The sequence below is a fragment of the Pseudonaja textilis genome, chromosome 10, assembly GCF_049901715.1.
Source record: "Pseudonaja textilis isolate UNSWEBS1 chromosome 10, rPseTex1.2, whole genome shotgun sequence".
Taxonomy (NCBI): domain Eukaryota; kingdom Metazoa; phylum Chordata; class Lepidosauria; order Squamata; family Elapidae; genus Pseudonaja; species Pseudonaja textilis.
The window spans coordinates 12,908,339-12,921,376 of NC_141999.1; the positions used below are offsets into that span (position 1 = coordinate 12,908,339).

The following is a 13,038-nucleotide window of genomic DNA, read 5'->3' on the forward strand; positions in this document are numbered from 1 at the left end:
CGAACAATTATAAAATAATGTGAAATAGATTTAGTTGCTTCCTCTCCTTTTCCTTAGCTCAAGCTTCCGATTTCCTCAGCTTACTATTTCCAGCTCCTTTCCTGTATTCTGCATAATGCAGCAATTCCCTAAAATGGAACAGTGCGATTGGGGTGCATATATATGTGGCAAAGTCTGTGATATAAGACTTTTGATATGACTATATTTATTCATACAGTACTGTGTAGGGCAAGGGGGGGGTCAAACTTGATTTCATTGAGGGCCACATCAGGGTGGGGGTGGGGGTGGAGAGGCATGGCAGGGGGGGCATGTCCAGCTTGACATCACTCATGTCAGAGACACCTGTGGTGGCCCTGCCAGCGAAAACAGGCTCGCAATCTCCATTTTATGTGGCCATACTGACAGTGATTCAAAAAAATATACTACCCATTCTATGGCCGTGGCTTGGTGGGCGTGGTTTAGCTTGGTGGGCGTGGCAGGGGAAGAATACTGTAAAATCCCCATTCCCTCCCCACCCCACTAACCTGCTTTCCAGCTCCGTTCTCCTGTGCAGGGCAACCAAAGAAGACCCAACCAATTAGCTGGGACTCAGGAGGCGGAGAATAGATGGGGGCGGGGCCAGTCAGAGGTGGGATTTGCCAGTTCTCTGAACTACTCAAAATTTCCACTACCGGTTCTCCAGAACTGGTCAGAACCTGCTGAATACCACCTCTGCCTCCTGAGCTCCGTTTTCGCTGGCAATGGGTTGCAGGATGCCATCCCAGCCGAAAATGGAGGTCGGGAGCCTGTTTTCGCTGGCAAAGGCACCCACAGGCCAGCCCTATGCTGTTTTCTGTGCAGCCCCGTGGGCTGGATCTAAGCACTTGAGTTTGACATCCCTGGCAAAGGGAAATAAATTGGTTTTATTCAGATGCTGCTGATATGGAGGAAAAAGGGATCCCTGTTTCTGAATACAGACAGTCCTCAACTTACAACTACAACTGAGCCCAAAATTTCCATTGTTAAGTGAGACATTTTGTTAAGGGGATTTTGCCCAGTTTAACAATGTTTCTTGCCACCCATTGTCAAGGGAATCCCAGCCGATGTTAAGTCAGTAAGATAGCTGTTAAGTGAATCTGGCTTCACTACTGACTTTGCTTGTCAGAAGGTCGCAAAAGGGAATCAGAACACTGCAACAGTCACAAATATGAATCCGTTTCCAAGAGTCTGAATTTTTATCACATGCTTGTAAATGTGAAAAAAAGATCGTACGTCACTTTTTTCAGTGCCTGTGTAACTTTGAATGGTCACTAAATGAATTGTTGTAAGTTGAGGACTACTGTACTAAAAATAAAGGGATGTTGCTGGATAATTCACAGAGATCCTGTCATGCCCCTGTTGGAGACTGACTCGGAGGGAGAGGAGGAACAGCCGACAGGGAGTGGAAGTGTGGCTCTGGAGGTTGTGGAGGAGGCTGGGGAAGGGCAGAGGCCAACTGGGCAGTCAGAGGAGGACCCAGGCCCATCCCCTCTCCATCCTAGGGCACGCAGGGAGGAGAAGATAAGGGAGAGATGTGGTCTACTGAGGAGGAGAGGGCCTTGATCCTCTTCATGGGCTGCAGCTGTGACAACTGAATAAGAGTTTGGACCTGCGTATGGCCGAATGCTGGAAACAAAGCGCGGAAATATCTCTAGTTTATGGTTCCTCTCTGAGTTTGGCATCCTTCCCAGTGTGTGTTATCTCTGGACGTCCTCCAGCCCTTATCTTGCCTGGTTTGTGTTGCTTTTTTCCTTCTTGTGTAACTGTTTGTGTGGTAGTGTTTTTGTCTTCCATCAAAGATATTCAGAGCTTGGAAGTAAACTGAAGGAATAAAAGGGGCTTCACCTGTTGTCTGTGTCTGTGTTTGTTTTGTATCCCACCCTGGGTCATCACAGATCCTAATGTTGTGATTTCCTTGGCTTGCGGCCCTATCTCAAGAAAATATCCACCTCTCATAAAATGAACGATAGTCTACGAAAATAGTGTGTGCTATTATGCAAGAGCCGGTCATGAGGTGCCTTTCGGAGGCTCTGAACTACAGCTCCCACAATCCTTCACCGTAGGCCATGTAGCCTGGGCCAGGTGAGAGCTGAATCCATAATTTCCAAAGACACTCCCTACCTAGAAGATACTTGTCTGTCTAGTTTCAGCTGCCAGCAAGACTCTGCTTTCCTTGGTTAAGTAACAGGATTTGATGGGGAGAACATCATGCAGATGTTTTAACTCTTGTTCTGTCTGCCAATCCTCCTCCGCAAATGTCAGTTCCTCTCACCGTATCTTCATATTTATTTATTTTTTAATTGGAAGGACAGTGTTTGCTTTGAGGTAGAGCAGGCGAGGCACTAAAAGAGAAACACTGGCAGGGAATCGATATTTAAAAAGTAGAGTGATGGCGCCTCTCTTCCCTACCAGATCTTGCCATTCCCCTTTTTTCTGCCCTGGAGGATTCTGCAGTTGTGGCTCCACCAGAATTTAGTGACAGAGAAAAGGGAGAAGGGGGAGCAGGGAGGGAGAGAGAGAGAAAAAGACAGTGGAGACAAAGGAAAAGAGAGAAAAGAGGGAGAGGGAGAGGAAGAGAGGGAGGAAAGAGAAAGTGAGGGAAAGACAAGGGGAAAGAGAGAAAAAGACAAGGGAGGAAAAAAGAAAAATGAAAGGATGGAAAAGAGACAAGTGGAATGGGATGGGATAGCGGGAAGGATTGGATAGGATGGAATGGGAATGGGAATAGAGTGGAGTGGAGTGGACTGGAATAGACTAGACTAGACTAGACTAGAATAGAATAGAAAATATGGAATTGAATGGAATGGAATGGAATGGAATGGAATGGAATGGAATGGAATGGAATAGAATAGAATAGAATAGAATAGAATAGGATAGAATAGAATAGAATAGAATAGAAAATATGGAATGGAATGGAATGGAGTAGACTAGACTAGACTAGACTAGAATAGAATAGAATAGAATAGAATAGAAAATATGGAATGGAATGGAATGGAATGGGATAGGATAGGATAGGATAGGATAGGATAGGATAGGATAGGATAGGATAGGATAGGATAGGATAACAAGAAGGATAAGCAACAGGGTGAAGTGAGAGGATTACATTGGATTTTGATTGGAGGTTTAAGAATCCTTAATCCTTAAATTTGCTTTCCCCAAACTCCTGCTTAATCAATGTGTTTTGGTTAGAGGTACTATCCTGAGCAGGCATATACTTGCAATATGTAGAAAATCAGCACTGTGATGCAAACATACCCAGAGGAGCCCCGGTTCACAAGAGATTAACTTAAATTGTTGCCAGGAATCTTATGATTTACAGTTTTGGTGGTTAGACAGGATAGATTACAGAAAGAAGAGAGTTGTGTTCTAACCAGAGAGTAAGAGATAAATTTATAATAGTGGTTTTAACTATCTGTAAAGAAGATCAGAAACTACTTCGTTGCATTTATTTTTCTACTGTTTTCACTTTTTTTTCTTTTCCTGAACTTTTAGCTTTGTTTTTTTTTCCTTTGTATTAGTTTGTATTCGTTTTATCTTCCTTTTTTAAAAATATTTTAATAAAAATGATTAAAGTCCTTAGATATAATTTCCATTACCCAATGAAACAAAAAAAAGATGTTAAAAAGTTATGATATTTATGCAGTTACTTACCACACACATCTAAATTAAAGTAACCAAAATATCTTTACAATCCCCATGGCATGTCACAACTTTTGAGCACCCGTAATGTTTGGAAATTGAACGTTGAAAAATTTGACATGTCCTACCAAGCAAGACAGTTGTTTAAGGGAGTGGCACCCGATTTTACCATGTTTTTAACGATTGTTAATGAACCACTGCAGTCATTAACTGAATCACACGGTCGTTAATCAAATCTAGCTTCCCCCATTGACTTTGCACGTTGGAAGTCAACAGGGCAAGTCTTATGTGGCAATCACATGATCCCAGGACGCTAAAATCCATTTTAAACACCTGCCAGTTGCCAAGTGCCCGAATTTGAATCACATGATTGTGGAGATGTTACAATGGGCTTAAGTGTGAGGACCAGTTGTAAGTCACCTTTTTTCAGTGCCGTTGTAATATTGATATCTGAACAAATGGTTGTAAGCCAAGGACTGCCTCCATGTGCATATGCATAAATTCTTACCTGAAGCAATTTGTCCTGGTTAAAAAACATTAAAGATACAGCCTTCCTTTTTATACCATGGGGTATAAACAAACTAAGCCATTTGACAGATGGAAGAGTGCCATTCTCTGAATTAACCCAATGGCAAGAGAACAGCAACTCCTGAAATTCAACCCCAGCAGTGACCGTTTCTCACACCAGAAGGAAAAGGCGATTCGGTCCTTCCACCAGCCTCTTCCAGTTCTTGCGTAAACTTAATGCACATAATTTAAAATAAACATTGGCAGCAAGAAAGCTGCAAGCCCTTGTCAAGATACTGCCACAATTTCAAAGAGACCGGATGTTTAGCACTCAATTATTGCTAGAATGAAAAAGGAGAAGGGGAAATGCCACAGAGACCGTTTATCGAAGATGTCGAAACAGATGTTTCAAATTAAATCAAAGATTAAATGCTTGAGCACATTTATTGATCGCATTCATATTCTACTTTTCCTTCTAGGCGCTCCAAGGAAGAGGGCAGTATGTAATGCTACCCTTTCCCTATTTTATTTTCCTTCCAAACAAATTGCTTGATCTCACCTGCATTTGGATAAAAGAAACTTAGACCCAATTCTGACCTATTTTCCCCCCAAGCAACGCTCAGCTGGGGTGAGGAAAGTGACTCACTCTATCAATGAAATGTTGTTCAAAGGAGAAGGTATTTTCTGACATTCTCACCAATGCAATGCAATGGTTTTGCATTTATTAAGTGGCCAAGAAGTACCAGAATAATAGAATGGGAAGGGACCTTGGAGGTCTTCTAGTCCAACCCGTGCTCAAGCAGGAAACCCTACACCATTTCCAGATACATGGCTGTCCACTCTCTTCTTAAAAACCTCCAACGATGGAGCATCCACAACTTCTGAAGGCAAGCAATTGGTTAATTGTTCTCACTGTTCGGAAGTTTCTCCTTAATTCTAGGTGGCTTCTCTCCTTGATTCGTTTCCATCCATTTTTTCCCCCTTGTCTTTGCCTATCTGGTGCTTTGGAAAATAGGTTGACTCCCTCTTCTTTGTGGCAGACCTTCAAATATCGGAACACTGTTACCGGTATCATGTCACCCCTAAACCTTCTTTTCATTAGACTAGACCAGGGTTTCCCAACCTTAGCAACTTTAAGACTTGTGGACTTCAACTCCCAGAATTCCTCAGGCAGCCATTCTGGATGGGGAATTCTGGGAGTTGAAGTCCATTTAAAGTTGCCACAGTTGGGAAACACTGGACTAGACCAACGATGTTACACTCAAGACCTGCGGGCTGGATTCAGCCTGCAGGGTGCTTAGATCTGGCCCATGGGGCTGCCCTGGAAAGAGCAGAGGACTGACCCACAGGGCCTCGGCACCAGTGGTGCGATTCCAAAAAATTTACTACCAGTTCTGTGGGTGTGGCTTGGTGGGCGTGGCAAGGGGAAGGATACTGTAAAATCTCCATTCCCTCCCCACTCCTGGGGAAGGTCAGGGGTGGGATTCTACCGGTTCTCACCTATTTGCTAGAACCGGTTGTTAACATTCTAAGCAGTTTGGCCTAATCCTGTAAGGAAGGCAGGAAGGAAACATTCTGGTATTGCTTACAGAAACTGCCTCTCCGTTAACCCTTATTACATTCTTGGCAGGACTGGACTTCCTATCTCTGGAACTTCTCTGGAGTTTTTCCCCCCTCTTTTGCTGGTACTTTGCTTGTGTGGAGTGGCCATTCAAAGTTACAATGGCACTGAAAAAAGTGACTTATGACCATTTTTCACACTTACAACTGTTGCAGCATCCCCACAGTCATGAGAGGCCAGGCAAGGAGATGCGTGCCTCAATGTGAGTGATGTTGAGTTGGCCACGCCCAGCCAGTCACATGACCACCAAACCACGCCCAACTAAGCCACGCCCACAGAACCAGTTGTTTAAAAAATTGAATCCCACCCCAGGGGAAGGTTACTGCAAAATCCCTGTCAATCCCCATCCCACTAACCTGCTTTGTAGCTCTGTTCTCCTGTGCAGGGCAACCAAAGAAGACCCAACCGATCAGCTGGGACTTAGGAGGCAGAGAAGAGATGGGGGCGGGGCCAGTCAGAGGTGGTATTTGCCGGTTCTCCGAACCACTCAAAATTTCCGCTACCAGTTCTTCAGAACTGGTCGGAACCGGCTGAATACCACCTCTGCACTGCACGTGGCCCTCCCAAGCTCCGTTTTCACTGGCAGAGGGTACTCCCAACACAAGGGACGTCACGCCGGCCACACCCACCCTGGCCACGCCCACCCCAGCCCCTCGAGGTCAAACACAACCCTGATGTGGCCCTCAATGAAATCGAGTTTCACACCCTGGACCAGACATACCCAATTCCTGCAACCATTCTTCATACATTTTAGCCTCCGGGGTGGATAAACGCCTTGCCTTCCATTTACACAGCCCTTTCTCAATCTGTCGGCAATCTCCCTGCCTTCTCTCTCTCTTCGCATTACATTCCAGAGCAGGACAGGCCGAGGGAGTTCCTCCCACGAGGCCTTTTTCAGACTGGGAAGTAGAAGCAGCCAAGGCAGGCTATAGAGTGGCAGACGCATCCTAAGGCCAACCCATATTTCAACAGTTTATCCCAAAGGCAGCACCCATACTCGCCCTCTTGGAAGGCAAATTCTTGGAAGGCAAATAGGTATGAGGTTATCCCACCCTCAACTTTGGGCCAGTCGCTCTCTCTCTCTCTCTCTCTCTCTCTCTCAGCCCCAATCCATTGGCAGGTTTGTTATTGTGAGAAAAGCAAGAGGAGGAAGGAGTATAAGATATGGTTCCCCACCTTGATGCATTAACACAATAAAGATGGGATATAAACAAACTTCTATTATAAATAAACTTGGTTTGCCTGCTGCAACTCAGCCCTGTGTCAGCAAAGCTCGCCACTCCAATCAGCAAATCTGCTTGTGATGGAAACTTCTCCTCCTCCTCAGTATCACTGATGAGACAAATGCAACATGGAGACTTTTTGGTTTGCTTTAACAAAGTCAGAGCTAAAAGAATTTTGCCACTTTCTTTTTCTAGCCCATAAAAAGAGAAAATGGTAAAACTCTGGTGTCTTTGTCTTTGTCTTCTCTTTCTCTTTCTCTTTTCTCCTCTCCTCTCTCTTTCTCTTTCTCTTTCTCTTTCTCTCCCCTTCAATTATCCACCCTTCCACCTAGTCCACAAGGGGTAAAACAGACAATTCCACCCACCGGAGACCCCAGTAAACTTTTTTTCATACAGAATCAAGCCATCGGTATGATGAAAGGAAAACCAAAGGTTGAAATCTGGAAACGGATGTATCAAGGCAACTTCATTGCCACCTAATTTACACACAGCAGGTAAGCAGCCAAGGTTGCAGAGCAGAAAAACTCTTGTAGTTAAAAAAAATAATAAATTACAGTTTGTCCTTGACTTATAAACAGTTCATTTAGTGACCATTCAAAGTTACAATGGCACTGAAGAAAGTGACTTATGACTGTTTTTCACACAACCATTGCAGCATCCCCATGGTCACGTGATCAAAATTTGGCCGCTCGGCAAGTGGCTCCTATTTAAGACGGTTGCAGTGTTCTGGGGTCATGTGATCCCCTTTTGCAAGCAAAGTCAATGGGGAAGCCCAGATTCACTTAACAACCATGTTACTAATTAAACAACTGCAGTGATTCACTCAACAACCGTGGCAAGAGAAATCGTAAAGTGAGAGCAAAATTTACTTACATCTCGCTTAGCAACAGAAATTTGGGGTTCAATTGTGATTGTAAGTCAAGGATCACCTGATACAATACCATCACCACTCCAACCAGCTACTAAATTCAAAAACACCAACAAAAGAAATGTGATAGAAATTCTCAGCCAAACTGGAGAAAACGATAAGAGAAAGAGAGTCTTCTCGTTTGCAGAGAGAAAAAATGTCCAAAAAGTGGGAATTCTTATTTTAGCATTCTGCAAGCTGCAAGAGAATTAAAGGAAGGAATAATATGAACTTCATATTGCTAGGGTTTCCTTCGCTGAATCTAAGAAGCTTCATCAATGCTGTTATGTGCTGTGCAGACAAAGAAAACCTACCCTTGCTAAACTTGCTGGAAATAGAAGAAGGGAAAGATGAGAGATAAGGAGAACAGACTGGATCGAATACATTACAGGACCGCCCTTAAGCAAAGCACATGTTGCACCTGGAAATAACTCAAGTGGTAATTGATCTCTCAACCATGATGCTACCAGGAGTCAAATTTGATTCATTGGAATCTGCCTGATTATGACATCACCTCTTGCACCAATCTACCACATAATTATGCCCTGGCAAGCTTTATTTTCTCCTTTGTCCCTGGGATATGACCCTTTTCTCGCCTCCAAGCCATTAGTGAACCTCTCTTAAGCTTAAGAGTCGCTGGAGATGGGCAGCAAACAAATTTAACGTCGTGGCCCACTGAGGCAGGCCGAGCTGGCAGCAGAGTCAGACAGTAGTGAGGAGGTTGGGGAGGAACCTGGGCCAGTCCTGGAGGCTGGGGAGGGCTGGGACGAGGGCTCTGCATCAGAGGCAGAGATGGGGCCAGGGCAGGCTGGCAGTCATCAGCTGCCTTCGGGCTCGGACGGGGGAGTTCTGGAGGTACAGTTAAGAATTCAGGGTCAACGTGGGAGTTAAGGCCACAGGTGAATGGCCCCTCCTATCAGGATTAAAAGAGAAGCAAAAGGTATGGGTTGATAAAGGTCTGAGCTCATTAGTCTACCTTCGCAAGACTGTTTGCCAAGCCGTTGGCTGACTGTGAATGAAATAAATTCACATTAATGTAATAAAAGAGGTTTTTGCCAGGACTCCGAATTGACTTAGTGCTTTTTGGGGAGGCCTAGGATAGAACATTTAATAAATTTAACGAACCAACATTACAACAATACTTTACCCCCAATTCCATCATGACCCAATGGTAGCTTCAAAAGTGCATAAAATCACTCAAGCCCGTCACCCATAATCTTGGAGCGAGTTCAGGTGACCTCGGGGAATTGGGAACAGAGACAAGTTGGAGTAGAAGAAGAATTATAACCAGGAATAGCGAATCTCATGCTGGTATGGTCTGCAGTAGGATTTGATGCATGAGAGAACCATGGAGCCTTGACCCATTTCAGAAAAGTCAGAGGAAAATATAATGCAGATGTATTATAATGCAAGATTCTTGGGACCTTTTGTGAAGGACCAGAAATGACAGCCAGTTTGGTCTAGTGGTTAAGGTACCAGACTAGAAAGCAGGAGACCCCGAGTTCAAGTCCCACCTTAGCCATGAAAGCCAGCTGGGTGACTTTGGGTCGGTCATTCTCTCTCAGCCCAACCCATCTCACAGGGCTGCTGTTGTGGGAAAAATAGGAGGAGGAGGAAGGTTTGTCACCTTTTGTTATTTGTAAAAACAAACAAATAAATGCAGTGGATGTTTCAAGCACCTCTCTGTTTGTGGTTCTTCACACGCATCCCCTCAGACTTTATTTCACTTTCACAAAGGAGAATTGGAAAAATTTGGGAAAAGTTAAATTCTATGACAACACGCTATCTATCCCCATATACAGAACTTGTGACTAGATTATCACTTTACCTGAAACAAGATTTAGCTACAGGTCGTTGAATAAGACACAATAGACTACAACCTCATATTTAATAAGCCCACAGCCTGGTCTACAACAGCAAAACAAACTACATCACTATGCAGTGTGAGGTGTAAATCCTGCAAGACAGATGAATCATGCGCACCTTTCGCAGGTTTCCTAGTTTGGCCCCATCCAATTTCTATAAAGCTGAGTGTTAGGAAGGCCTTGACATACACTGCAATTACAGCAACCAGAAGTTTTTTTTAGCAAGCAGGGTTTTTTTTTCCAGCAAAGTAACTGGGAGCTGTGGAGTTTAAAATCTAATGAGCTTAAGGGATATTAGAGGAAGAAAAGCTTAATATGCTTCATATTTTTTTAAAGTCCATACAGCGCGGTTGTCCAACCTTGAAACTGATGGGGAATTCTGGGAGTTGGTCCAAAAGCCTTAAAGCTGCCAATATTGGACACCCCTAGGGTAGAGCCTTCTCCCCTACATTTCAGCTTCATCTTCTCAAGTATTTGTCCTCAGAAAGGGGAACCCAACCTCCCTTAACTCAGCTGTGATGCCTTGCAGCTGCGACAGGTGCTGTGTGAGCTCTAAACCCCATGCAAAGCAGGATTTCTGACTTCCACATAAGCTCTTCCCTTAAAAGCCGGACTTGGGATGAAAGACATTAAAGGTTGGGAGTGGGAGGTTTAAGGCAGCTAAAGGTAGGTAGGTAGGTAGGTAGGTAGGTGGATGGATGGATGGATGGATGGATGGTGGGAGGTTTAAAGTATATGTATGTATGTATGTATGTATGTGTATATATGCCTTAAACCTCCCACCCCCAACCTTTTAATGTCTTTCATCCCAGATATAGAGATAGATATATTCTCTCTCTCTCTCTCTCTCTCTCTCTCTCTATATATATATATATATATATATATATATATATATATATATATATATATATATATATATATATATATATATATATATATATATATACACACACTATATATATATATATATACACACATATATATATATATATATACACACACACACACACACACACACACACACATATATACACATACACACATATATATATTCTCTCTCTCTATATATATTCTCTCTGTCTCTCTCTCTCTCTGTCTCTCTCTCTCTCTCTCTCTATATATATATATATAAACGGTCGTGGAACATTGTTGGTAAGAACTTCGTTCCTCTTTAACTTGGTCGGACTCCTTCCTCCCTAGACAAAGGTGCCCCACGGTGAACTTAACCGAGTTTCTGGAATTGAGCCAATGTTCCGGGTTTGCACGACAGCACTGAACCGGCCATAAACCAGTTAAACGGGATGGGGTGGGGGTCAGCCCACCCCGCTAGGCTTAAATTGTGGCTAGATCGTTTACAGCTCGAGAAGGCGGGCGGTAGTCTCTTGCCCCCAAGCAGACCTTTTTTTCCCTTCTTTAAATCCCAATGAAGCGGCAGCGAGCGCTCAAACCCAAACCCAAAGCCAAACCCGAATGATGGCAAGGCGGCCGCAGACCTGCTCACCTGCAACTACCTGCCCCGCTGGACAAAGGGAAGGTGGCTTCCTTCCGGGTAAAACAGGCTGGGAGCATAACAAACAAACGCAGCGGGGTCAGGTGTGCGCCATCCATCGCCAGCCAGAGCGCCGCCTCTCTCTTCCCGGCGCAAAGGAAAGTTTTGGGGGTTGGCTTTTTTTTTGCAAACCAGAGAAAGTGGAACTTCCAGAGAAAGTGGGAAAACTTTTCTCTCTCCTGCTTCGGCCGGAGCTCCTTCCCGTGGGGGGGGTGGGGTGGGGGAAGCGAGTAGCCTCTCCCCCCACCCCACAACTTCTGCCCTCTTGTCTCTCCCACCCACCCACCCCTCTCCCGCCCTCCCTCCCCTCACTACTCACCTCTTCCAACGCTCCCACCGCGCCCCGGCACTTCTGCATCTTGGCGGCGAAGCCGGACGCCAGAGGCGAGCTGAGATCCTCCGAAGTGACGGCCACGAACTCCGAGACGCTGAGCTGTTCGGGCATGTTGGAGGGAAGGGGTGGAGAGCGTGGGGGTGGGAAACGTCGTCTGGGCGATCGGAGGAGGTGCTGCGCCCGAAAGGAAAGAAAGGGAGAGGAGAAAGTCACCCCAAAGCTGGGGAGGGGGGCGAAGCCACCGGTGCACGGTGGGGTTTGAAGGGGAGGGGAGTCTCTCTTGGCGCGAGGAGCGTTGCAAAAAAGAAGAAGGGTACGAAGCGCGCCCCCCTCCCCTCCGTTGGGTCTGAGCCGTTGCGGAGAGTCTCCCCCCACTCCCCTTACCGGGTCGTCGTCGTCGTCGGCAGCGGCGGCGTCGCTTCAGTCACATCCCTCGCTCGGGCTCCGCTCCGGGGCGCCAATGGACTCGAGGAGGCGCCTTCAAGCCCGTTTTGGAAGTTTCCTCCCCTCCCTCGGAAGACTTTCCTAGCGGTCACGTGGGCATAATTGTTACGCCGCCGGAGCCCGCAGCTTTTTTGGACCCCCGCCCGTTAAAGGCAAAGCGCATCCAAGGCCCCGGTGCCTTGACAGAGACCCGAGTGGGAAGGGACCTTGTAGGCCATCTAGTCCAACCCCCGCCCAAGCAGACCCTACACCATTCCTGACAGATGTCCAGCAGTCCAGTGTCTTCTTGAAAGCCTCCAGTGATGAAGCTCCCACAACTTCTGAAGGCAACTTCTGTTCCATGCGTTGATTCTTCTCACTGTCAGAAAGTTTCTCCTTATTTCCAGGTTGAATCTCTCCTTGTTCAGTTTCCATCCATTGTTCCTTGTCTGCCTTTGGGTACCTTGGAAAATAGGTTGACCCCTTCCTCTTGCTCTCTCTTTTTTTTCTTTCTCTCTCTCTCTCCCCCCCCCTCCTCCATCCGTCTTTCATGCCCTCTGGGAATGGATCTTCTTCTCTCCAAACAGCAGCAAAGGAACTGCCAGTTGTTTGTTCTGTTTGCAAACTGTATTTCCACTTGGAAATCCCAAAGGTGCCTTTTCCCTGTCGCCCCCTTCCAAGAGGCAACTGGACTGAGGAAAAGCAAAGCTGGCTGGGGGATTCTGGGAGTTGAAGTCCTCCAGGCTTAAAGCCACGCTGGCTGAGGAATTCTGGGAGCTGAAGTCCTTCAGGTTTAAAGCTGCCAAGGTTGGAGACCCCTGTCCTAGGCATTCCGCTTTTGAAAGGCACCTCCCAGTGCGAAAAGTGGTGCATGGGGGGGGGGCGCCTTGAAAGGGGAAGCTTGAGGCCATCTTGCGTGGGGGAGGGGGGGGCGAGGGCATGCACGGTGGTT

The 13,038-nt window shown here is 45.8% G+C and overlaps 1 protein-coding gene across 1 annotated transcript in view; it reads right to left on the reverse strand.

Moving 5' to 3' along the window:
* ASAP3 (ArfGAP with SH3 domain, ankyrin repeat and PH domain 3) overlaps positions 1 to 12,651 on the reverse strand; it is a 93,302-nt gene extending 80,651 nt beyond the window's left edge. Inside the window, exons 1-2 of the mRNA XM_026702493.2 lie at positions 12,048 to 12,651; positions 11,649 to 11,837 (exon numbers count right to left, since the gene is read on the reverse strand). Coding sequence (XP_026558278.1) covers positions 11,649 to 11,774 — 126 coding nt within the window. The 5' untranslated portion in view covers positions 11,775 to 11,837; positions 12,048 to 12,651. The remainder of the gene's footprint in view (positions 1 to 11,648; positions 11,838 to 12,047) is intronic.
* Between the last annotated feature and the right edge of the window lie 387 nt (positions 12,652 to 13,038).